The sequence below is a fragment of the Puntigrus tetrazona genome, chromosome 24 (assembly GCF_018831695.1).
Source record: "Puntigrus tetrazona isolate hp1 chromosome 24, ASM1883169v1, whole genome shotgun sequence".
Classification (NCBI taxonomy): Eukaryota; Metazoa; Chordata; class Actinopteri; order Cypriniformes; family Cyprinidae; genus Puntigrus; species Puntigrus tetrazona.
Window position 1 is genome coordinate 6,483,541 of NC_056722.1, and position 23,166 is coordinate 6,506,706.

General features: G+C 39.1%; 2 protein-coding genes across 6 annotated transcripts in view; one reads left to right on the plus strand and one right to left on the minus strand.

Moving 5' to 3' along the window:
• lancl2 (LanC lantibiotic synthetase component C-like 2 (bacterial)) overlaps window positions 1–1,850 on the plus strand; it is a 20,148-nt gene extending 18,298 nt beyond the window's left edge. For 4 of the 5 annotated variants that reach the window (XM_043225815.1, XM_043225814.1, XM_043225817.1 and 1 more), the window contains one exon: window positions 1–608. This exon is cut by the window's left edge and continues 252 nt beyond it. Coding sequence is in view for 1 of the 5 variants with exons in the window: in XM_043225816.1 (XP_043081751.1) it covers window positions 1,721–1,749 (29 nt within the window). In the remaining 4 variants the exon portion in view is untranslated. Of the gene's footprint in view, window positions 609–1,720 lie in introns of those variants that run through there. The other variant, XM_043225816.1, reaches the window with a different exon arrangement.
• A 1,140-nt stretch (window positions 1,851–2,990) lies between these two features.
• On the minus strand, window positions 2,991–22,717 carry vopp1 (VOPP1 WW domain binding protein). The gene is made up of 5 exons (XM_043225821.1): window positions 22,401–22,717; window positions 13,920–13,978; window positions 7,036–7,113; window positions 6,332–6,465; window positions 2,991–3,211 (listed from the first exon to the last, which is right to left on the minus strand). Exons 1-5 carry the CDS (start codon window positions 22,458–22,460, stop codon window positions 3,003–3,005), a joined length of 540 nt encoding a protein of 179 aa, XP_043081756.1. The 5' UTR covers window positions 22,461–22,717; the 3' UTR covers window positions 2,991–3,002.
• Between the last annotated feature and the right edge of the window lie 449 nt (window positions 22,718–23,166).

The window sequence follows — 23,166 nt, forward strand, 5'->3', positions numbered from 1 at the left end:
TCGTAGCTTGCAGTCTTCTCAGTATGTCGCTGTTCTTTGGCTAGTATTTAAAGCTGAGCTCTGGTTTTGTTTTAGTCTGGCATGCTCGTGGGTTGATAGCAGTGCATGAGGATGTGCCTTTCTCTAAAGTAATCTAAAGTGAGTGTGTACTGTGTTTCTCTGGTAGACGTCTGGATGAAGAATCACCTGCTCTGGTAAATATTGTTTCCTCAGGCAAAACGTGCTCTGAATGTCAATAAATTGGGCTTTTTCTGAACTTCTCGAAGGCTGTGCTGTCATTCAGCTGAGTCCATGGGTGCCGTCGTCATCCTGATGGATATCCATCCGCCAGAAATAAACACTAAACTTTATTCCTGTAATCTCAGTGATAGCTGGCGTCAGATTTATTACAAAATACAAACAATAAGAGCTCTTGAATGTTTAGTGCCGCTCACCTCTGAATGGGGCGCTCGCAGACTCAGTGTTCCTGTGGTTTTGTGATTCATGGCTGTGATGAAATGACTGATTGGATGAATTCATTCGTTTCTGTTGATGCATGGTTCGTTTGCAGGATTTTGCAACTATTTGAAAATCTGGAAACAACACAAATTAAAGTATTGAGAAAAACACCTCTTAAAGTCGTCCAGATGAAGTTCTTAGCGATGCATATTACGAATCAGAAATTGAGTTTTGATATTTCAGGTAGGAAAGTTCAAAATATCTTCATGGAACATGATTTCTGGCACAAAAGAAAAATGTATAATTTTGACATACAGTGTTTATTTCTACACAGTTCACGCTTAAAACTATTTTTTCAATAATATATACTTTAATATATATATAACTTTAATAATATATACATTTTGATACATTTTTCAGAAACAAGGCAATTTTTTTGCATGTAAGTAAAAAAAATGTTTAGCCTAATTTCTAAACATTTGCACTGAAAAAAGTAATTTTTATCAAATAAAAGCACACCCTAGACATTAACATTTATAAAACAGATTGATATATCGTTGTCCTTTTAATTAATTGCTCAAATCTTCATAAAGTTCTACATATGTTGAATATCATGTTCAGTTTCATAAGACCTCAAGATATCATCAAGAGCTGTGCTTTTTTTATTATTATTCTCAAGGATGCTGACTTGCCTTTTTATAAACCGGCAAGGAGCAGGGCTGCATCTTCTTTACGGTTCCTCTGAAGATCTAGGGTCAGATGTGGACGGCGCGAGGCTTCATGTTATCAGCTCATTCACGTTCTGGGTCAAACACTCACTCTTAAAGAAATGAAAGCGCTTTGAACAGAAGATCAAGAGAAAGACGCGTCTCTGTCAGGATTATTTTAGATTCCCTGCCTCTCTCCCAGAGACTAAAGTCTAATGTGTTGAATCTTCAGTCGCTTGCTGCTTTATTAACTTTATTATCCACCGAACAAATCTTCACACAATCAGAACAGAGCTTAAACAGTTTGTTCTGGTAAGTGTCTCACACACACACACACACACACACTTGAGTTGATCAGGATAGGTCTAATTAACCTGAGATCTATTAATCTGATGTCACTGTAATGCTGAACACAGACACACGTTAACACAAAGTCTCAAACACGGGGTCTTTATTATCGTGGTTGACTTTGTGACATGGAGAGCGTTGCTGGTGTCAATCTGAACATCTCTTCAACAGAACAAACAAGAACAGTATCCAGCATTAGCAGATGGTCTCCGTCTCTCTTTGCATAGATCAACTACAAAAACAAACCAGGGCTTGAACGGACTGGAAACACTCCTCAAACCATCCACGCTTGACTGGAGTTAGGACTCATCAGGACTTGAGCGTCTCATCCCAAAGGTGACGGTCACAACATCGACGTATGAATCGTAATCAGGTCTGCAAAATACGTAACTTTCAGGTCACGGATCACAGATCACGTTGGATTGATACGAAGCACATTGAAATAAAAAGGTACGGATCACATTCACTAGAAATGCTCTCTGCATCAGCTGGTCAATGTTAGGAACATTTCAAAGCTCATATTTCACCTCAAAAATAGAGAAAAGACAATATTATTCTTGATAAAATTATTAATCATAATCGCAAAAAAGGTTCTTAGTAGTCCTAAAATGTTCTCAACGCTCTGCAGATGATTATTCTTAGTTCAGTCTGATTCAGTGTTTAGACGCAGCAGAGATGTTTCACAAATATGGCTGTTTTCTTCACTTTTGATGCTTTTTCATGCTGATAAAGAGACTAAGACTAGCATCACTCCCTCCAAAGAACACTAGAAGCAGATGTTTTTCTCATTGGGGGTGAATCCTTACTGTTCACCTGCTCACTCGGAGGAGAAGAGCACAGAGGGCCATTAACAAGAGTCAAAACCACAAAAACGGGGCGCTAGGGGTGTAATGAAGCAGAAAAGATGGGGGTAAATGTCTCAGTTAGCATGGCTTCAATAGACTCACTCCGTGTGAGTTCATCATCTATTTCTGATTGATACGAGGGTTTCTAGAGCCAACTTCCTGTCTGTACGGAAGCCTGTTTGTGCCACTAAATGAAAAGAAGTAACTGTTGTTAGATGTATAGAGTTCTGAAGTCTAATTCTGAAGTGCATGTATTCTCTTACAATTGTGAGTTAATTTTGTAATTCTAAAAAAACCACATTCTTGCTTCTCACGATTGTTTCTGTCTGACATTTCTGACCACTTTTCTCAGAATTGTTAGATATGAGCTTGCAGCTGTGAGTTCTGAAGATACAGGTGAGAGCGGTTGAGCGGTAGAGACAGGCTGACTTCCAGCAGGATCAGTGTTCAGTACGAGCTCCTGACGTGCGCTCCGCTTCCGGCTCGTCCACCTCCTCAAAGACTCTGGGCATCTCCTGAGCTTCTTCCAAGCTCTGTCAGGTAGAGAGGTCTGTCTGAAATCCCATCAGGACCTTCCTTCTCTTTGTTGCCCCTCCGTAGCGCGCCGCTAAAATAAACTGGGAACGGGCAAGAAAGAGCGTGGAGCGCGGCGGGGCCGAGCGTCTCATTGCGAGGACTCGCTGTGGCTCTTCTTCTCGGCGTTCCTGAACACCTGCTCGTAGGAAGGCGGTGGATGGTTGCAGTAGGAGGGCGGAGGGGGGTACGAGCTCAGCATGTGGGCCGGGGCCGGCTGACCCGGGTAGGCGGGGGTCAGGGTCGTCGTCATGGCGACGCAGGGGTCACCGTAGCCTTGCATGCCCGGCTGCTGGGAGACTGTTGGAGAAACGGTGAATCAAATCACGCATGAAATCTCAACATCTTAAAGCACTCCTACTGTGGAGAAGAGTGATAAAAGTCTAACAGATGTGCAGTTTGTAGCTAATCAAGGGGAAAAATAGCATTTATAATTTGGTAAATTGCGAAAGAAAATAATTAATTTTTCAGACCTGATTCGTCGTCCAGGGTAACGTTTAACAAACTATATGTATATATATATATAATAAAACGTCAGTGCTTCAACTTCAACTATATTTATTTATGTAGATCACTGCATCTAAACCAACATGTTTATCAGATCCTGTACCTACTAAATCACTGAAAAAGTTACGTTTTTCATTTCATTTTAGCAATCTATTTATTGAGTGTCTAAATGGTTTTATACATGTCTGATGTTGAAAGGAAGGGAATGAAGAGCAGCCACAGGGCGTCTCGCAGGACGACAAACTACCAGGATCTGACCTCGTGTTCATCTGTGTGCCGCAGGAAGAGGAGAAGGAGGCTGTGCTGCTCTACAAACCCCTGTTACATCAACGGAGGACTTTTACTCAATCTATCATACAGAGAAGCTCATACTGATGGCAGTTAGTTGGTTTTGTTTTCTTCTTTAGATGAAGCACAATTGAAACCCTTTGTTTTTTCCGTTGAACGATCTACTGTAAGATAAATGAGAGGCAGCTTCTCCTTTTTCATGTTAATTTGTCCTCTGAACCAAACAGTTTAAGGAATAAAAACCAAGCAATTCCAGTCTTCTTCAGATTCTCAAGTTTCTACTCAAGCTGAAGATATAATGACTCTCTTGGTTTTCCTTCAGTGCTGAGTTTAGAGCCAAACTAAAGTGACCTATTTTCCTGACGTGTGTTTTAGTGGTTGAAAACTCTTTATTATGAAACCACTGTAGTCCTCTTATCCTACAGTAAGCAACAGGACTGAATAAAGACTGATGTCAGTTCTGCTTTATCCTGAAAAATATATATATATCTATATCTACAAAGAATTCCAGTCAGGCCTCTTAATAGAAACTTGAGCTGGTCGTACTTGATCTTAGTGCTGTGTTTGAGACTATAGATCATACGCATAGAGCCATTACAAACTATACTGGTATTTAAGAGCTTGTTTTAAGATGCTTTAGATCCTACCTGTGTAATATTTTCCATTTAGTTTATTTAAACTAGGAATCCTCTCCATTAACGGCAGTAGTATATGAACCTCTGCTAGGGACCAAAGAGCATCACGTATGAGATAATATTACCAAAGCTGTTAAACCGAGTACTAGCCGGGATTAGAAACAGGAGCATAGAATAAAGTACTATTTACTGACAAAAACCAGACCAGATCCCAGCACAGGTACCAGGTTTGAGACTCTCAGAAACAAGCTTGATTATTCAGCTGCGAGCCGAAGCACGACTGATACGATGGAGAGTGCCGCACGCACGGAAACAAAAGAGCCGGTCAGAAGCAGGACAGCAGGCCGATGCCGGCCGTATGTTGGAGACGTGTCTGCTCACAACACAATGGCTCATTTGCAGTTTTCTGCTGGTTTGGCACAGAGATGGGAAATAAATCAAATCTGTGGTGAGGTGCCCGCTTTGGCTCCGAGCGAGAGCCGGTAATAACGGCCTGTTACCGACTCTAATAGTGAGCAAGAATTCGCTCTCGGTGTTTCCAAATCTTGTTTGGTTCGAGTCAAGGACTCATCATGAAGATGACTTTATATCAGCAACATCAGAATCAGGAAGAGGTGTGTCCTTCAAACACTCCACCACACCTCTCCATTAGATCCAGTAAGACTCATAAACACCTAAATCATGTTTTAACTCTATCTGTGAATCCTGAAAAATTAAATGCATCACAGTTTCCTCAGAAATACTGAGCAGCACAACTGTGTTCAACACTGATAATAATCAGAAATGTTTGTTGATCAGTAAATCAGTATATTATTCTGATTTCTGAAGATCATGTGACACTGAAGACTGGAGGAATGATGATGAAAATCACTTTAAATCACTCTTTAACACACATTCATGATGTTGTACTGTACTTTTAAACAAATAAAAGCCTTGGTGAGCAAAAGAGAATGTTGTTTTCGCCCCAAACCTCCGTCTAGTAATGTGTATAAAATCAATATCTTTCATTTCGTCTAATAGACGCCGTTTATTCCGAGTCCTAATAGAATCTGCTCTTGTTGTGTGTGATTGATGGGTTCACATTCACAGAGCAAAGACACGCTCATCTTCTGGTCTTTCATCTGTGCTGTTTAACAAGCTCTTTCCAGAGGAAACCAGAGCAAATCTAAAGCCACTTTTCTTAATGCGATCAATTCCTGCTGGACCTCCCTGGATCTCCTTTTTAAGATGTTTCGGGAGGAGCTGGTGATGAACCCGGCTGGCTGCTCGTTTCTTAATCAAGACGAGCTCCTATAAGTCCTGAGAGAGCACACACACACACACACACACACGCGCGCGCGCTTCATTCAGTGTGTGCACGTGCGGACGACGGTGTGATCTTGAACCAGATTATTAGTGAATATCACAATCAGGTCGATGAAAACAGCGGAGAAGAAAAGAATCGATGCCTGAGAGCTTTATGATCTGTTCGAGGCAAACTTGCAATTGCGAGAAAAATGTCGCAATTACTTTTTTTTTTCATTTCTTTTTTCAGTCGCAGAAACAAGCTTCTACGGCTTTCTGCTTTTCTGTGCGCAGATGCATTTTCTGACCGAGTTAAAGAGATTCATCTCGCATCGCAACCCAAGCGTTTTATTCTTATTACACTGTCTGCTTCTTTTAATGCACAAATGCATTCTGTGTGAAAAGCACTCTGTTGTTCATCAGCAGCTCAACTGCATTTATTTATATATATATATATATATATATATATATATACACACACACACACACTTTGAGTTAACTTTTTAATTAGATCCCTAAAACTCAATGCCTGCATTTTGGCTAAGAAACGTTATTTATATTATTTATGGACATTTAGGACATGTTTGAGACGAGTATTATTTGCAATCGTAAGAAATGGCTGCCAAGAGAGAGTAAAAGAGTCAAGCTGAAATTACGAATCTTAAAAAAGGCTTCAAAATGAAGATTTAGGGTCGGTGAAGCTGACCTGGAGAGCTGACCGGTTGTCTGGTGAAGGACACGTTGAAGGCGGGCTCTTCGCTGAGCGATGACGGATACATGCGCCGGCGAATGAAGAAGCCCGCTCCGCAGCAGAAGAGCACGCCCATCATCAGCAGCAGCCTATGAGAGAGCAGACACAGCTGACTGACACACCCGCCGTCCAATCACACGCGCAGCAGACGTCACAATTCTATACCGCTTTACTGAAGCGTTTAATGAAGTCGAACATGTCCCAGTCTTGCTGTCTTCACTAAATTAAATATATATTACATATATTATGTACTCAGAAGTGTCCAATTTAACGTTTCAAATAACTTAAAAAGAAAAACTAAAACGTAAAGAATATGGCTGAAATATTACCTCATCATTCAGTGTATCAGATATATTTAAGTAAAAAATAAAAGTCTTATTCTATCCTGTATTCTTGCTGTAAAACCTGCTTGTTTGAAGGATTTCAAAAGTGGCTAAATAGTGCCGTCAGACAATTAATCACAAGTTTGTTTGTGTGTGTACACTGTAAATATATCTAATATGTAGACATATTTTTCTTAAACATACATGCATGTGTTTTGTACTGACATACACAGTACACACACACACACACACACACACCGTGCACCACTGTTATAATTGTTTTGTCTCAATGCCTGAAGAGGTCGTGCAGTGCATCAGAAGGCAGGTCAGTCTCACCAGAAGTACCAGAGTCTCTGGATGGAGAGCGCTCGGACGCAGCAGCGCGTCCCACAGCAGTCTTCATACGAGCGGCATCTGAAACATCACAAACACAGCCCCGAGATGAACACTAATCACTGTCCAGCTGATCAACAGGGACGCTCATTCTGTGATTATAATGAGTAGCTATTAAAGATTAGTTGAGCCCATCTTATCAGCAATGACCAATAAAACATGCTTCATCTGCTATATGAACGGTTATTAAACAAATATGATTGTTTTACACTAATACATGCATGATTCATCAATCTATACGATATCTATGACTTTCGCTGCATTTATTTGATCATAATACAGTAGAAATGATGATATAGCATTAGAATTAAAAATATCTGTGATTTTCAGCATTACTCCAGTCTTCAGTGATCTCCAGAAATCATAATAATATACTATATATAGATCAACAAACATGTCTGATTATTCTAATGTTAACAGGAGGAAGTTCGAGTAGTTCTGGTCTCTAATACATTATTGATTCACAGATAATATCACCTGAAATATGAACATATGCTGAGAAGCATCAATTATTCAGATTCTCTCCGTTAATATAAACTGATCTGAATCCGTCACACAGCCTTGACTCGAGCACAGAAGACGCGGGGAACATTTTACTCTTCCTTTCAGTACGTCGGCGCCGTAAAGAGTTTAAGTAAACGTCTTATTGAATTATCAGAGCGGTTCTCCTTCAGGTCCTGTGGTGGTTTGAGAAAAACATCCAGCGATTCAAAGCAGGGATCAGGGATCTTCTTTATTTTGAGCTTTTCTAACTGAAAGATTCATGCAGCTTTTACTGAAATCATCAGAGAGCAGACTGAAAGCGGCGTGCTGTCCGTCACCAATCAATCACCTGCGCCAATCAGAAAATAATCATGACAAAATAATATCCTTATTAATACTTTACGGGTGAAATGTGTCACTGAAGAGGAATTCAGCTCAAATACATCACTCTTCAACAAATACTGCAATTTATTTATTACATGCATCATCACTAATGTACTATCTTTGCTCAAATCTATATATGATGGAGTACGTGGTTTATACGTTGCATTATTTATCTATCACTATAAAAAGACACTTCGTTTCTTGCATGCCCATGAAATTTCCACAATTCAGTGAGAGGCAGTCCTGAGCAGTGAAGTCTGTCGTAACACATCACTATTAGCTCATTCATAACTAATTCATATCAACGGAATCTGCGTCTTCCTGCATCTTTAATCACTACATAAACCTGGAAACACAATAGTCACGTCCCGCTAAAACAGTACAGTCTGCTGAGAACACGCCAGTACTCTTTAATTTAAAACAACCGACCGACATGTTCAGAAAAACACCTTCAATACATGGAAGTATAACATTAATTCATTAGTTATTTGATTTAAGGAAAACAATTGCTTTGATTTATTTATTTGTTTAACATTTGTACATTTTGAAATTAATATAAATAATTCAATTAAATAAATAAATGAATGTTTATATTGTATTAATTTATTGCTTCAGGTGTTTTATTACTAATGAATCATACCGTGCAGAAATAAAGGACTTGTACAACAGAAGCAAATAAAGTCCTGCTGAAAGCGTGCGTTTAATACAAATCTAATACAAACCATCTTTAGAGAGATTTCTCTCAGGGCCTAATGGATCGGAATAGGCTGTGATTTCTGTCAATTATAGGACTATCTCAGCGTGTGTCAGACAGTCTACCAAGACAAAACACAGCACTCCTCAGAAGTGAGCAAACCCTGCTCTGGTGTGTGCTGATATTAACCTTTACCTTCAGTGTTGAGCGTCTCCGGTACCTGAGAGAATGATTAGACCTCAAGCACGAGTCAAGATGCTGCTGATTTACAGCAATCCCCTGGAGAACCATCACACAAACTCAAAGGATCCGAAGGTCCGAGATGTTCCCTTCCTCTAGTGGACACTACGGGCCACAGAATAGCCAGTGATGGATCCAGGGGACCACTGCTTGAGAACAAGGGCCCCTCAGGAGGAGCATCTGGGCCTTAAGGATACTTAAAATAATCAACAGGGAAAAGGCTCTTGACTCAGGAGGAGAAAACCAGCCTGGACCAGTTCATCTTTGGAGAGTCTGAGAGCTCGTGCATGTGGACCGGAGCGAGGAACCCTGCTTCTCCAGAAAACCTGCACAATGTTTATGAACCATATATGACTAATGCTTTTTTAATACAGAAAACCACTGAGAAAAAGTAGGCTACTTCTTCGTTTAAAAACCTGACAAGTTGAACTTAATTAATTTTACATGACGTTCTGAACATGCGTCTCTGAGTGCAGCCGTGATAGATGTCTCTCTAGAAAATGCTGTAAATATGTTTTGCTCTCGTTTTCCACAGTATCTGAAATAAAGAACTGGAGAGGCTACCAAAGGCATCCAAATGCAACGACACTTACATCACGTTTTTGTGCACGAGGCACACCTGAAATTACAATGAAACGTTTTTGCATTCTAAAGCGGAATATTTGATGAATATTCAAAATTAATTTTTTTGACAACTCTACTGCAGAGCGTCAAGGCTGGGTGGAACCGATTATTGTGACTACTATCCCTCGGGAGAGAACAAAAAGAAAGGAATTGCTGAAAAGGGAGGCACTTCCTGTCAGATTGCTTCTACGCCCGTGATTGCATCACACAGCTCCCTCGAGAAGCCCTCAAAGGAGCTGGAAATGCTTTGCATTAAGCCTGTTTGACGAACGCGCTCAAGCAAACACCGTCTACGATCTCAAAGTCAAAGCTTGATCTCGAGCCAGGCGAACACACATCACATTCAATCCTGCATGCGTGTGAAAGCACTCACTCGTTCACTACATAGTGTGCAGCAGGTGAGTGCACTACACCAGAGAGGAGTGAACGCATTCAGACCTGGTGTTTCATCAAGGAATATGTTGGATTAAATAAAACTTTTTTTCTTTTGTAAAATCTACTTTAATCTTTAATTTGCCATTCGGGTAAAATCATCTTTACAGTGTTGGATCTTTATAGATGAGGAAATCTCAGGAGCCTTTGACTAATGAGTGGATATGACGAAGAGAAATATAATAATTTAGTATTTTCTGTACGTTGGCTGCATGCCACAAGTTTTTGCAGCCCTGAAAGAAAAAAAGTACATTGAAATGAACTGAAACATGTTTACTGCTGAAAATGAACACAAAAACACTGACCATCTGATGTGGACGAGCAGACAACGGATGAACCTCTGTACATAATAATATAAGGATAAGGAGTCCGTGGAAACCATGACAGATGATCTCTCAGTCCTCCAGGACAACGACACAAACCCAGCTCCATCACGAGGCGTCCTTTCTCTCACAGTAAAACCAAACACACGTCTGGATGTAAACCCACCAACACACACACATTCAGTACAGCTCAGCAAAAACTGACAATTCTTCATCAGATCTGGAGGAATCTGTCTCAGTAATGGAGGTGAATGGGTGCCGTCAGAACGAGAGTCTGATAAAAACATCAGAATAATCCACAGCATCAGTGAACATCTGGAGGAGACAGAAGATCAGACTAATCCAGCGTTAAGATGCTTTAAAAATCCATGAAAGAGTCCATGATGTATGATAACTCTTCCTGCAGATTTCTCTCCTGATTCAGATTTATTATGGATTTGAGTTAAAAACATCTTAACGCTGGATTAGTTTGATCTTCTGTCTTCTCCAGATGTTCACCGAAGGACTGAGAGCTGTGGATTATTCTGATGTTTTTATCAGACTCTCGTTCTGACGGCACCCATTCACTTCTGAGACAAACTCGTCCTGATCTTGTGAACACATTTTTAGCTGTTGTTCATTTTTGATCAATTCCTTCAACACTTCATGTAGATAACCTCCCTCTTCTTGTGAGTGTCTGATGTGGAGATCTCTCTCAATCAGAGTTTAGCTGTGGTCCAGCGGAGCTTGAAGCAGATGAGTGACAGGTCAGTGTGTCTGAGTCCCGCTCCGGCGCTTCAGCTGTGATGTTGATGGATGGGGTTTGCATTGCTTTGATTAAGACGTTAAGAACCCATTCATCCAAAAGAGTTTGAAAAAAAAAACAGTTCAACACCAAAACATGAATTCCAGCGTCATGTAGAAACCCTCATGTCCTCAAATCCACTCCTGACTTTATTTCTAATGCCAAATATGACACAGGATGTTTAAAGTGCAAACCTCCTTAAGTATTTCAAATATCAAATATATCAATAAAATAGTTATCATACAAAACGTTTAAAAACGTAAACGAACGAGTGAATAAACGCAGCTTGTACTCAGCAGACTTAAACACACGCAGACAAACACGTGATCTTGTTTGTGACGGCGTGATATAAAATCCTGTTCTTGTGACCCATCGGCATGCTGGGTAAATACTGCTGTCACTATGGATGCTGAAGCAGATAATTATCGGTTGAAGATGACCTTTCCACAGAACATCTGTAACTGAAGGTCCTAATTACCAGCACTCTTTAAACGTCGCTGGCCTTTGATGTAAAGAGCGACCAGCTTCAGACACATCCTTCAGATACTGAGGTGTGAAGCACTGCTTGAAGCATCTAACAGGAATAGAAGGTCTTCTTTAAGACGTGTTTGTGATCTTTTGAATACAGGGCTTCATTTTACCAGAGATGTGATGCATTTAGTGAACGGTTCTGTGTGTGAAGTTTAGAAAATGTGTGTAAGCTGCTGAAAAACCCTCTTTCGTCTTTATATTGTCTGTGGACGAGAACAGAAGATGCTATTATCGAATACAGTATACTAGCTTTTGTATTCTATCAATTAGCTTTCTTTTTATTTATTATACAATTAACAAAAAGCAAAAAAGGCACAAAAAAAACACTAGCTTGCTTTTTTCATTTGATGTATTATACAGGCTAATAAAACCCAGACTCTCTGCATGTTCATCTAACTGCTACCACTGTCCTCATTTAAAATAACACTCAATGATGTCATTTCCTGTCAAATATTACAATGCAAACATCATTAAGCGATTACACCCGACCGTGGTATAACAGGAATAATGCATAGCTGTGCATTCAACAATGTTAATGGTGCATTTTTTTCCCTTGCTTTCAAACATTAAAAAACCTTTTTTGATGCAAGTACTTAAGGCCACCTGATATAAAGTTCTCTTTAGAAAACACGATATAATAGAAAGTTAAACGCTGTATTGTCAAACGCACACTACATGCAGCTCGATGCACGTTTAGATGAGAAGTAACCGCAGTCTTGGTTGTGAAGGACAGAGAAGGACAGAGAAGTGTCTGATCAACCTCGAGCTCGTAGCACTGCACGGTCTGATCTCTAATGTACACGGGATCGTCTATGAAACGTGCAACGGCTCCATAAATGATAAAAGAAGGCCATGTCGATATTTACAGCCGCTCAAAGAGAACGTGTGATCTATATTTGAAAAGTGACACGCCACATGTGATAAAAAGATGATGACAGTCCACTCTACAACGGCATGAAATATTAAACAGGGAGATAGGATTGAAGTCTATGGAAAGACGGCCTTGATGTGCTGATCATCATCAGAAACACCTGGGAACATCAGGAAGACTGCTTCACGCTTAAGATCTTAAGGAGGACCTCAGGGTTAGGACAAGGAACATGAATTCTGATTTCTCTACACGTGCCTTCATTTCTGACTGGTCCTTCAGACTGATGTTAAAAATAGCATGAAAACATTAAAACACTCTTCTGTAACGACGAGAGATGATGATGATGATGATGATGATGATGATGATGATGATGATGATGATGGCAAAAAGGCATGCAAGCATTCATTTATTTCTTTGTAAAATGTATTTAGTAAATATTTTTTGGATGCAGGATATCTGATCGTGAAATCGTTTTATGTATTTAGTAGTTAGTAAACGTTTTAAAGAAATGAATACTTTTTATCAGGAGGGATGTAATAAATCGATGAGATATGATAAAGACTTTTCTGATCAGAACCGATGGAAAGATCGATGAAGATTCATTCTTTCAGTGGAATACTGAACTCTTTCTTATAAAGAAACAGAAACTTTGTTTTTTGTAAATCAGGCTCTCAGGAAAGATTTTAATTTATCAGTCATGAATAAAATGATTGGTTATTTGGTTATAATGTTGATTTTATTCATATAAAAATAGCCTATGGGTGTCTCTTCTAAGTGACAAGACCAATCCATTCACTAACTAACTAAAATATACATAAATTCAAATTCAATAAATATAAAAAATTTATATACTATAATAAAATATAAGCCTGAAAAAAAACATATTTTGTGAAGCACACTTGAAATAATCTACTTTTATTAATCATGACATGAATTTAAGATACTTCTAACAGTAGAGGTATATTGCGGTGATGTTTGATGTGAGTCGTGTGATGATGATGATGATGATGATGATGATGATGATGACGATGATGATGATGTATGTGTTATGTGTTATTTCTCGCTGCTTTTCTTGGCCAGGTCACACTCGCAAAAGAGATTTTAATCTCGATATGTTTTTTAGCCTGGTTAAAGACAAACTAAGAAACTAAATGGATCGCTTGGTGGTGAACATTAAAAACACCACGATATGTTTTTAACTTATTTAAGAAACAAAAGCAGCGCTGCCTTCAGTCAGTCCTGCTCTCTGTGACTCCGCCCACTGCTGGATCATCCAGACTTCATATCTTTCATGTGCTGCTCTGAATAAAGCCTGCTCTGATAACCCAGCTTGAATCCGAATGACCGATCCGAGGCTCACCACAAACACATGATGAATGTTAGAGGTTATAAAATAAGAGACATTAAGAAAGAAATAGTGTATGTAGATGACGAAAGATGAATAAAAGTGACTGTACTTACATGAAATAGATGGGGTATCCTCCTTCAAAATACCAGCAGTACTTCTTTGCTTCTATGCACTGCAACAAAAATAAACATATATATTTATATTAAAAGGGAAATATAAATTATTACATGCATTCAACTTAATTATAGATTTATTGTACAATTGTAAATTATGTCTAGACTAAAATGTTACAAATGTATTATTACTAAGATTTTGTTGTTGTAGTTTTTTTTGTAATGAAATACAGTATATAGTAATATTATTCATGCTGATATCATATATGATATAATAAGGCATAATATATGATACATATAATAAATACATTACAATATAGGGTCAGTGTAAAGCCAATATTAAACGTGTGTTGTGACACCACAGAAAAAATATCAGTGATAAAGAAAATACTGTGAAGTAAATAAAATAAGGTTTAAAAAACAAGCCCTTAAACGCTGGGGACAGTGACTTTACACAGACTTCAATGAGTTTCCTCAGAAATACTGAGCAGCACAACTGTGTTCAACACTGATAATAATCAGAAATGTTTGTTGATCAGTAAATCAGTATATTATTCTGATTTCTGAAGATCATGTGACACTGAAGACTGGAGGAATGATGATGAAAATCACTTTAAATCACACTTTAACACACATTCACAGAGAAAACAGATGATTTAAAGTGTAATAATATTTCACAGTTTTTACTGTATTCTTTTTTTTTAATCAACTACACGAAGACCTCTCTTACATGAACAGAAGAGAAGTCAAAAACATAAAAAAAATCACTTTAAACTTTCTAGGAGACTGGACTAACAATATTTCACAGATTGAGAAGCAAAGCAATCAGTAGTTGAGAGAACAAAACATAACAGCACAGAACACGTCAGTAATATCATACAAGAGCCATCTAAATAACTTTTTTAATAATATCTATTTATTGTGCAGGTTTCCAGTTGATTTAATTTCTTTCACTGTCTGCAACATAAGAGACAGAAATACAACAAAGTTTGTAAATGCTACTAATTTCAATCCTTTGAAGGGTGTGTTATCAAGCACGCTGTCTTGAATCTCCGAGGAACAGTTAGTTTGTGTTTTATCAGGCTTTAGATTGAGTTTCTTCATGAACAGCAGACTCCCGTTACACTGGACTCATCGACTGAAGGAGGCTTCAACAATCAGTACAGCCGTCAAACACCTCAGACACACCACTAACACACAGGAGAACCATACACACGTGTGAGATACACACATCAGCCTTCCATGCACTTTCATTAGTAGCTTTTCAATGTTGGAACAAAAACGGAAAAAAAAACTTGCTAAATAAAAAAAAAAAAAAAACAGGTGCTAGTTATCACTCCTTAAAGCCCACACGCACTGATCCAGATCACTCTCTAACACTTGATGACTTCTCTGTTAATTCTTCTTCATCAGGAACCTAGGTCTGATGTTTGACACACCATGGTTTCCTTCAAAAACCATGTTTCTAGGATCTGTAAAACATCTCAAAGACATATCTAAATTGTGACATATGCTCTCAATGTTAATGCAGAAATATTAATTCATGCGTTTATGACCTCGAGGTTACATTATTGTAATGTTTTATTGGGTGGTTGTTCTTCACGCTTGATAAACAAACTTCAGCCAGAGTCCTTACTAGAACTAGGAAGTATGATCATATTAGCCCAGTTCTGTCAACACTGCACTGGCTCCCTATCAAACATCGAATAGATTTTAAAATCTTATTAATTACCTATAAAGCCCTGAATGGTTTAGCTCCTCAATACTTGAGCGAGCTCTTATCACATTATAGTCCTGCACGTCCGCTGCGTTCTCAAAACTCTGGTCATTTGATAATACCTAGAACATCAAAATCAACTGCGGGCGCCAGATCCTCTTCCTATCCAGCACCTAAACTCTGGAACAATCTCCCTAACTCTGTTCGGGAGGCAGACACACTCTGCCAGTTTAAATCTAGATTAAAGACACATCTTTTTAACCTAGCCTACACATAACACACCAACACACTTATATTATTCAAATCCGTTAAAGGATTGTTAGGCTGCATTAATTAGATCAGCCTGAACCGGGAATAATCCTCATAAAACACAATATACTTGTGACATCATAAAAAGAATGGCATCTACTCTAACATTAGTCTGTTTCTTTTTTATGGTGTTCTCAGTTCATATCTAGATCAGATATGACCAGAACAATGATGAAGGTGGACAGATCACCGGAACCAGACACACACACACACACACACACAAACAAACAAACAAACACAAAAGTCCTGTGCACAATCTGACATAGCTGTGTTTAAAACTGAACTGGAGTCTCAAGTGCTGGTCATCCGGTCAGAGGAGAACTGGTTCCTTGCCGTTGTCGCTTCTGGCTTTAAAAGAGAAACAGGAAAACAAACCCAATGCACTCTGAGACAATTACTGTGACGCTGCAAATAGGCATTTGTTGCTCAAAAGCTGCAATATTTAACAAAAAGGTTTCAGACCTATTTTGTGGTAAGTGCCAGTAAACAAACATCAAGAAAGCGAAACAAGGCTATTTTCCACAGCAGGCGTTAGTCATGTAATGACTAATACTGAGAACAGCAGCAAAGTCAAAGTTTACTGCACTGAGATGAGTGTTTGCCAAGCAATCGAGTCTGTGATGAATATACACGAGAAACCAAACCGTGTCTTACATGTCCAACTGAATTCGTCTGACAAATGTTTTGGGACGCTCTTAGCCGCTAACACAGCGATCTCGAGGTCTATTTTCTACCTTAAATGAATGAAAAATGCTCCACGTTAAGCTTAAATCAACATTCATGCACTTATGAGAAGAGCTGATCAGGAGAATAATGAAGAGAGATGAATAAATACAGGAGCATTTGTGTCCTGCCAAGCCCTTTGTTGATGACAGTAGATCAGCGCTGACGTGATATACACGGTTTCATCTCCTGAACAGATCCTGAAGGAAAAGCTAAACTACAGTCAAAAGTCTGCCTACAGTATGTCTGACAGTGAATGACAAAAGACTGAAGAAGGGCTTGGATGCGTGTGGGAGGAATTATCCAAAAAGCAAACATCGAGAGAGATCTGACTGCCAGACAAAGGTCAGAGACGACCAGTTAACCCCAGGAGTCAGACCAGGGCTTTCATTAGTGTCCTCAACAACACCGACTGACCAGACACTCACAGCATTCAACGCAGAAGAGCGCATGCCGTCAAAATACAGTAACAATACATTTTAAAAAAGCATGCATGAAACACTCACTTCAACACCTCACATATACTTGTCTGGATGTTAATTCTAATGCTACGGTATGAAGAGGAGCACACGAAGATGAAGAATTAACAAGAATCCATGATTAATAATCCAATTCACAACAGACCGGACGAAGAAACACTGAACTGAAAGGAACTTATAAAGAGGATAATTAAGGGAAAAAGCTAATTTCATACATGCAAAAAAAACCTGAAAAATAAAGAGATCACGAGAAAACGGCGCTTGTTATGTCGAGATTTAGCTGTGTTTTAGCTGTCTTTATTGATTACCTCTGTTGATCAAAGCATTTGCTGTGGATTTAAAAGAAAATGCAAATGTGGCAATTAATTTTGCTATTTAAATATGTCAGGCTCATAGCTCGTAAGGCATTAGAAATGTTGCTAATGGACTTTTATTTAAAATATGTGGCAATCAGTTGTGTCCAGTTCTCTAAGGTTTAGTTTCCTGTGTCAGGTGTAGAGGAGGTCCTCTCCTCAGGGTGACAAATCCCAGATCTTATCATCAGAACAAGTAAAAGTCTGACCTACTGAGGAAAAAGCATTAATGGTGATTAAATCTAACGATTAGTTAATCAACTCATATCACATCAAACCGTGCAAATTATTTTTGTTATACTTTGTTCTCAATCTGTTAATATTAACAACATTATCATTGCGTGACTGTCTATATAGTGTGTAGAGTTTCATTTCTGTACAGTCCAATCTCAAATTTCATATTAACCCAAAATTGCTCATTATTTTTCCTGCAAATCTTGTATATATTTACTCAAATATTGATTTCGGATCATTTTCGATCAAAAAAAGCATGGACTGCAGCGTACATTTTAAGTGTCTTCCTTCAATAAACTATACTGACTTAATAGCAAAGACTACTGAGTAATGTACAATAAACTACACTTAATAAGTAATATTTCTGTTTAGGCATTGGGTTTAGATCTAGAATACGCTGACATTAATATGTGCTTTATAAGTATCAATGAGGTGTATGTTAACAAGCGTTCCCTAAGTTTTGAAAGTCAAGTGTTTTACATTCACTTTCTCCCAAACACTGCTATAAATGTTGACGTCAGATCAAGAGCGTCAGCAGACCTGCGAAATATTTCCCGGATAAAAATAAAGTCTTGGTCATAGTGTGCTAAATGACACGCATTATTCCACTACGCGTGAAGAAAAAAATAAAGCTGATCTCTAAGGTCCATAATTAGCAGAAATCTCTGTTCGGAATCCGAAAGGTCACAATTTAAGGCGTCAGCGAGCCATGACTAAGACTGCAGCCTTCTCCCGAGAGTGCTTATACACGGCCGCATAATGATAGTAGCTTTAAGGCTAAATCCAATCAAATCTCCAGCTCTTCTCACCGGGGAAATCTACCAGAAGAAGCAGAAGCTGTTCGTGAGCAGGCGTTCAGGGCAGGAGTTGCGTGTTTTGTTTAGAGACACGATGTTAGTTCCCGCAGAGGGACCAGCGCCATTCAACACACAGATATCTGGACTGGAATAAACAGTTCCAGCGGTTTCCAGTATCCTGTGAGATTGTGTCCTCAGCAATCATAACAGGACTCCTCTCCGCTCTGAAGAAGCATCAGTTGGAAATGGTTGCAGTTAATGTAGAGGCTAGAAACTCCAGATCCTCTCAGACGCTTCGCCCACGGACAGACGGAAACAGTCAGGCTGTCAACACATCCGCTGACTGGCTGGCTTTAGTTAATGGGTCAGAGACAGAACTCCTCCATTTAATAACTTATATACACCTCCTCTATGGCTGTCATGTTTTACACTCTCTTGTAGAATCAGGGTTGAAGGAAAAAATGATCACGTAAACAATTATAGAACTGGGCTATTTCTACAACAGACTTTTTCTAAGCATCAATGCAATAAAATTCCAGATCATTTTATTTTGGTGATAAGACAAGGCCAGCTCACTTCTGTGGTCATTATTCATTTTTTATATATATATATATATATATATATACATTAGTGTTGCCACATTTCTGTATTCGGTGGCAATACCAGTGAAAATCCACGGATTTCTTTACCAATTCTTAGTATTTCCTTAATAATAGTAAACATGTTTCACTCAATATATTTGTCTTTAAAAATCACATTTTTATTACAGACTTGGTACCAGAGCATGCTTTGGAAGAATGGAAGAGTGGTGTATTTGCATAACTCCGCCCAAAGGTTTTCTCAAAGAAAGAAGGCGGAGCTATTATTCTGTGTGTAGTGTTGCTGAGGGCGCCATGTTCTGGAGACGCTGGGTTTCATAGTGAAACTGAAACTACTTTGTGTTTCTAAAAGAGAACACGACTAGAAATCAGTGTTAAGTTGTGTTTATAACTCTGTTCAGAACAGAGGAACACAGATATTAGAGAGAGAACTGATTCCTGAATGTTGACTGTAACAGAGACTAGAAAGAGACTGATTCTATCTCTACAAGAACAGTCTGGAGCTTCTGACTCATAAGTACATTTTATTATTTTTAAGAATCTGTCATTAACTGTTCAACTGTGATTTGTGAGCAGTGCTTGCTGTCAACACGTGAAAAGAGTCTGGATAATCACTGGATGCAACAAAACGGCTCGTTTGTAATGGCTTTTATTGATTTGTGTGATCACGTCATGTTATGGTAAGGGCTTATCATTTCCATCAGACGCTTCAGGTATTCGACCAATCACAACACACTGAGAGCACACTGAGAGCCAATCAGAGCACACCTCACTTTTCAAAACGATGAGCTTTGTACAAATGGATCCATTTCAGGTTTAGAGGAGAAACAATAATGTACAGTATCTGGAAAATAATCTGTTTTTGGAACCTTAAACCACATAAACTGCACTACACCAAATACATGATGGTCTTTCTATAATATTAACATAATACTACACCTTTAAATATGAGTCAGATTTAGGATAATCTGAAATCAAAAAATGATGCAAGCAACCCATTGGTTCCAGCAGGTTCTTTCCTAGTTAGAATGAATCTCAGCAGAGCTGCTCTATTACGGCCGGCGGCTCCTCGACTCACATCTGTCCAGACGCTGAGACCACGTTTAACACCGGAGCGGGGCATTAGGCTGAAACCTTTGTCTCTGGTAAATATAGATTCACAGGACCAAGTGAGCAAATCCCCGTATCAATGCTACAAGCCACACAAAAGGCCGAATTAAACTCCCTGCTGTTTTCTGTCAACTTCTGACTGATCCCGCAGTCTGCAGCTAATGCCTTTGCTCAATGTCACTAAAGGCGGTGATGGGAATCGATGTGAGTAAAGAGCGGCATGCTGGATATGAGCAGAACTGACTCCACGCTTCTCCTTAGAGGATAATCAGAACGGTCACTCCTTTAAGGTTAAATAGAAGGGAAAGGTTTAAAAAAAATGAACTGGTTTTAATTAGGGATGCACGATATTGGATCTTAGCCGATATCTCATAAAATGATTTTTGTAGATAGCCGATACCGATATATTACCGATATATATAAATATATATAAGTCTCTCCTGTGCAGAGATTCTAAACAAATGAAATTAAATAAAATATAATATTTTAGTTTTGTTTAACATAAACGTATTTGTTACTATTACACTTTTTTGGGGTCAGATGCACTGGTAACCTAAACGTTTTATTTAAAGATTTAACATTTGCAGCTCATTTGCAACTATTTAGACTGAACATACCTATCTGAACATATGCCAATGTTTACATTATCAGCCGATTCTGATGTTCAGATAATACTGTGTAACCCTAGTTTTAATGGTAAAATAAGGTTAAAAAATACTACTATAAAAAAACTACCTCTGATAGAACTAATTCTTTATTGTGTGATTTTACAGTAAAATGCAACATTTAGAGTTTTTTTTGGCATGTCCCCAACTAACATTTTGCTGAAACTCTGGCAACCACAGCTAGTTTTTAGTGTACACTTTTCTATTTTAAACAATGCTTCTCTCAGGCAACACCCTTTGGCCTTCAGTACACCATTTCATGGCCCTGTGGCGTAACGAACGAATTTTAAAGTCCAAATGGCCCTCAAATAATGTGAAAATATAAAACATAAATATGTCCTGACCTTACACACCTGGATAACTACAAGCAAGTTTCACATTTCAGAGCATCAAAAGTTTATTCTTTTACACAACCTTCAGCTCGACTAAAAAGTCATAAGACTGTAATACAAGAACAAATAAAGTGAGAGCGATGCTCGGAGTGCCTTGTACAGATCATACAGTGCATGCAGATGAATCTGAACGCGTCCCATGCTCTAACAAGCACATCATTACTGAGAAACCACATGCACGCATGTCTAGAGAATCAGGGCTTTAGCATCAACACTACCTGTCTGGATTTAATTGATGTTATGCTACTGTTTATGAGAGAATAAGCTGGCATATTGATTTATCCCCGTCTAAGCGTCTCTCTTCTCTGACAGGCCTGTTTAATGATGGCAGTGATGAGGTGAAACAGCATTACCGTAGCTGCCGTACAGTAAGGAGCTCGGATGAGGCTTCGAGAAAGCCTTTGAAATGTAAATGCTGTACATATCAAAGGTTGGAAAGTTATTTGGAAACGAAACGGGCAACCCGTAGCAAAACGCTTAACAGAGAGAGAAACATTCAATCAGATGAGTGTACAGTAAATAAATGAAACAAACACCAAACAGGATCAGCGCTAAACCTAACCTATCCGTTTAAAACAAATACAGATATGAAACATGTGCATTTTTAAAAGGAATGCATGGATAGATTTAGTATAATAATAATAATAACAATAATGATAACATATGCACTCTCTTTAACATGTGAAGTGTCCTGGAGCACAGAAATGAATAAATAACTCAAATATTTCTAACTGACATTTAGCCACCCATGATTCCTTTAAAGGGGTTTTTATGAACATACAGGCCTGTGATAATCCAACAGTGAAATCATGATGCGAGCACACACACACACACACACACACACACACACACACACACGCGCGCGCACGCTAATCATTATACACAACTAAATACACAACACACACGTCAGATTTCATCAGCTAGGAGTTAAACAACCCATTAAACATTTCTAAACACCATCCGGGCGGCCGAAAGCCTCCGAGCAGCACGGTGGTGTTTACAGGAGGAGAGGACCGAGACAAAGGCTGAAGCAGCGCCGCATCACACACCGCTACGGCAGGAATCAGCTCGTAATAACGGAGTAACGCGTGAGAAAGACTCACCTCGAGCAGCGCGCACAGCGTCAGCAGCACCGCTCCACGCCGCGTCCCTCGCTCCGGCATCCTGCACCGACTCGAAGCTGTCAGCACCGAGCTTTCATAGCAGCAAAGCTTCACAGCAGAAGCCCGAGCATGCCGGAGCTGGACGGAGTGTGTGTGCGTGCGTGCGTGCGTGCGTGCGTGCGTGTGTGTGTGTGTGTCGGTCCGCGCTCGCGCAACAATCAAATGATTTCCACTGGAGAAAAACAGCAGCACGCGATACTAGCGCGCACGAACAGCTCGAGGCTCCCGAAACCAGAACTAGGTCTTCACTAGAACACATCCAGCGCGTGAATGTCACTGCATCACAACCGAATCATACCTAAACAATATTTCAATGTATAATTATGTATTATTATTATTATTATTATTATTATTATTATTATTATTATTCACTGAAAGCAATAACATGCATTTTCAGTCTTTATCTTCTGGATTTTTTTGTTCTTTTTGTCCAAAATGCTCTAGAATGCCACGTGCATCTCTTCGTGCATCTGCATAGGCTTCTGGACATTATTATTATTATTATTATTATTATTATTATTATTAATTAACAAACAGGTTATTTAACATCTGATCAAACAGATTCTTAGCGAAGCACCAGCAGCAGAGTGACGTCACACCCCTCGTGTGGTCTTTGACCTGGTTTCTGTCTCCTCTTGATTGTGTCCCTTCACCTTAAGTGAGTTAATATAGTCCCTCACTGATCGATTAACATTGTTTGTGCATC

Excerpts from the sequence above, each read along its gene's own strand:
- vopp1 (XM_043225821.1), bottom strand. The coding sequence starts at position 22,460 with ATGCCGGAGCGAGGGACGCGGCGTGGAGCGGTGCTGCTGACGCTGTGC. Across the intron at positions 13,979-22,400 it reads CGCTGTGCGCGCTGCTCGAG|TGCATAGAAGCAAAGAAGTA; the intron begins GTGAGTCTTTCT and ends TTTTTGTTGCAG. Across the intron at positions 3,212-6,331 it reads ACAACCGGTCAGCTCTCCAG|TCTCCCAGCAGCCGGGCATG; the intron begins GTCAGCTTCACC and ends TTTCTCCAACAG.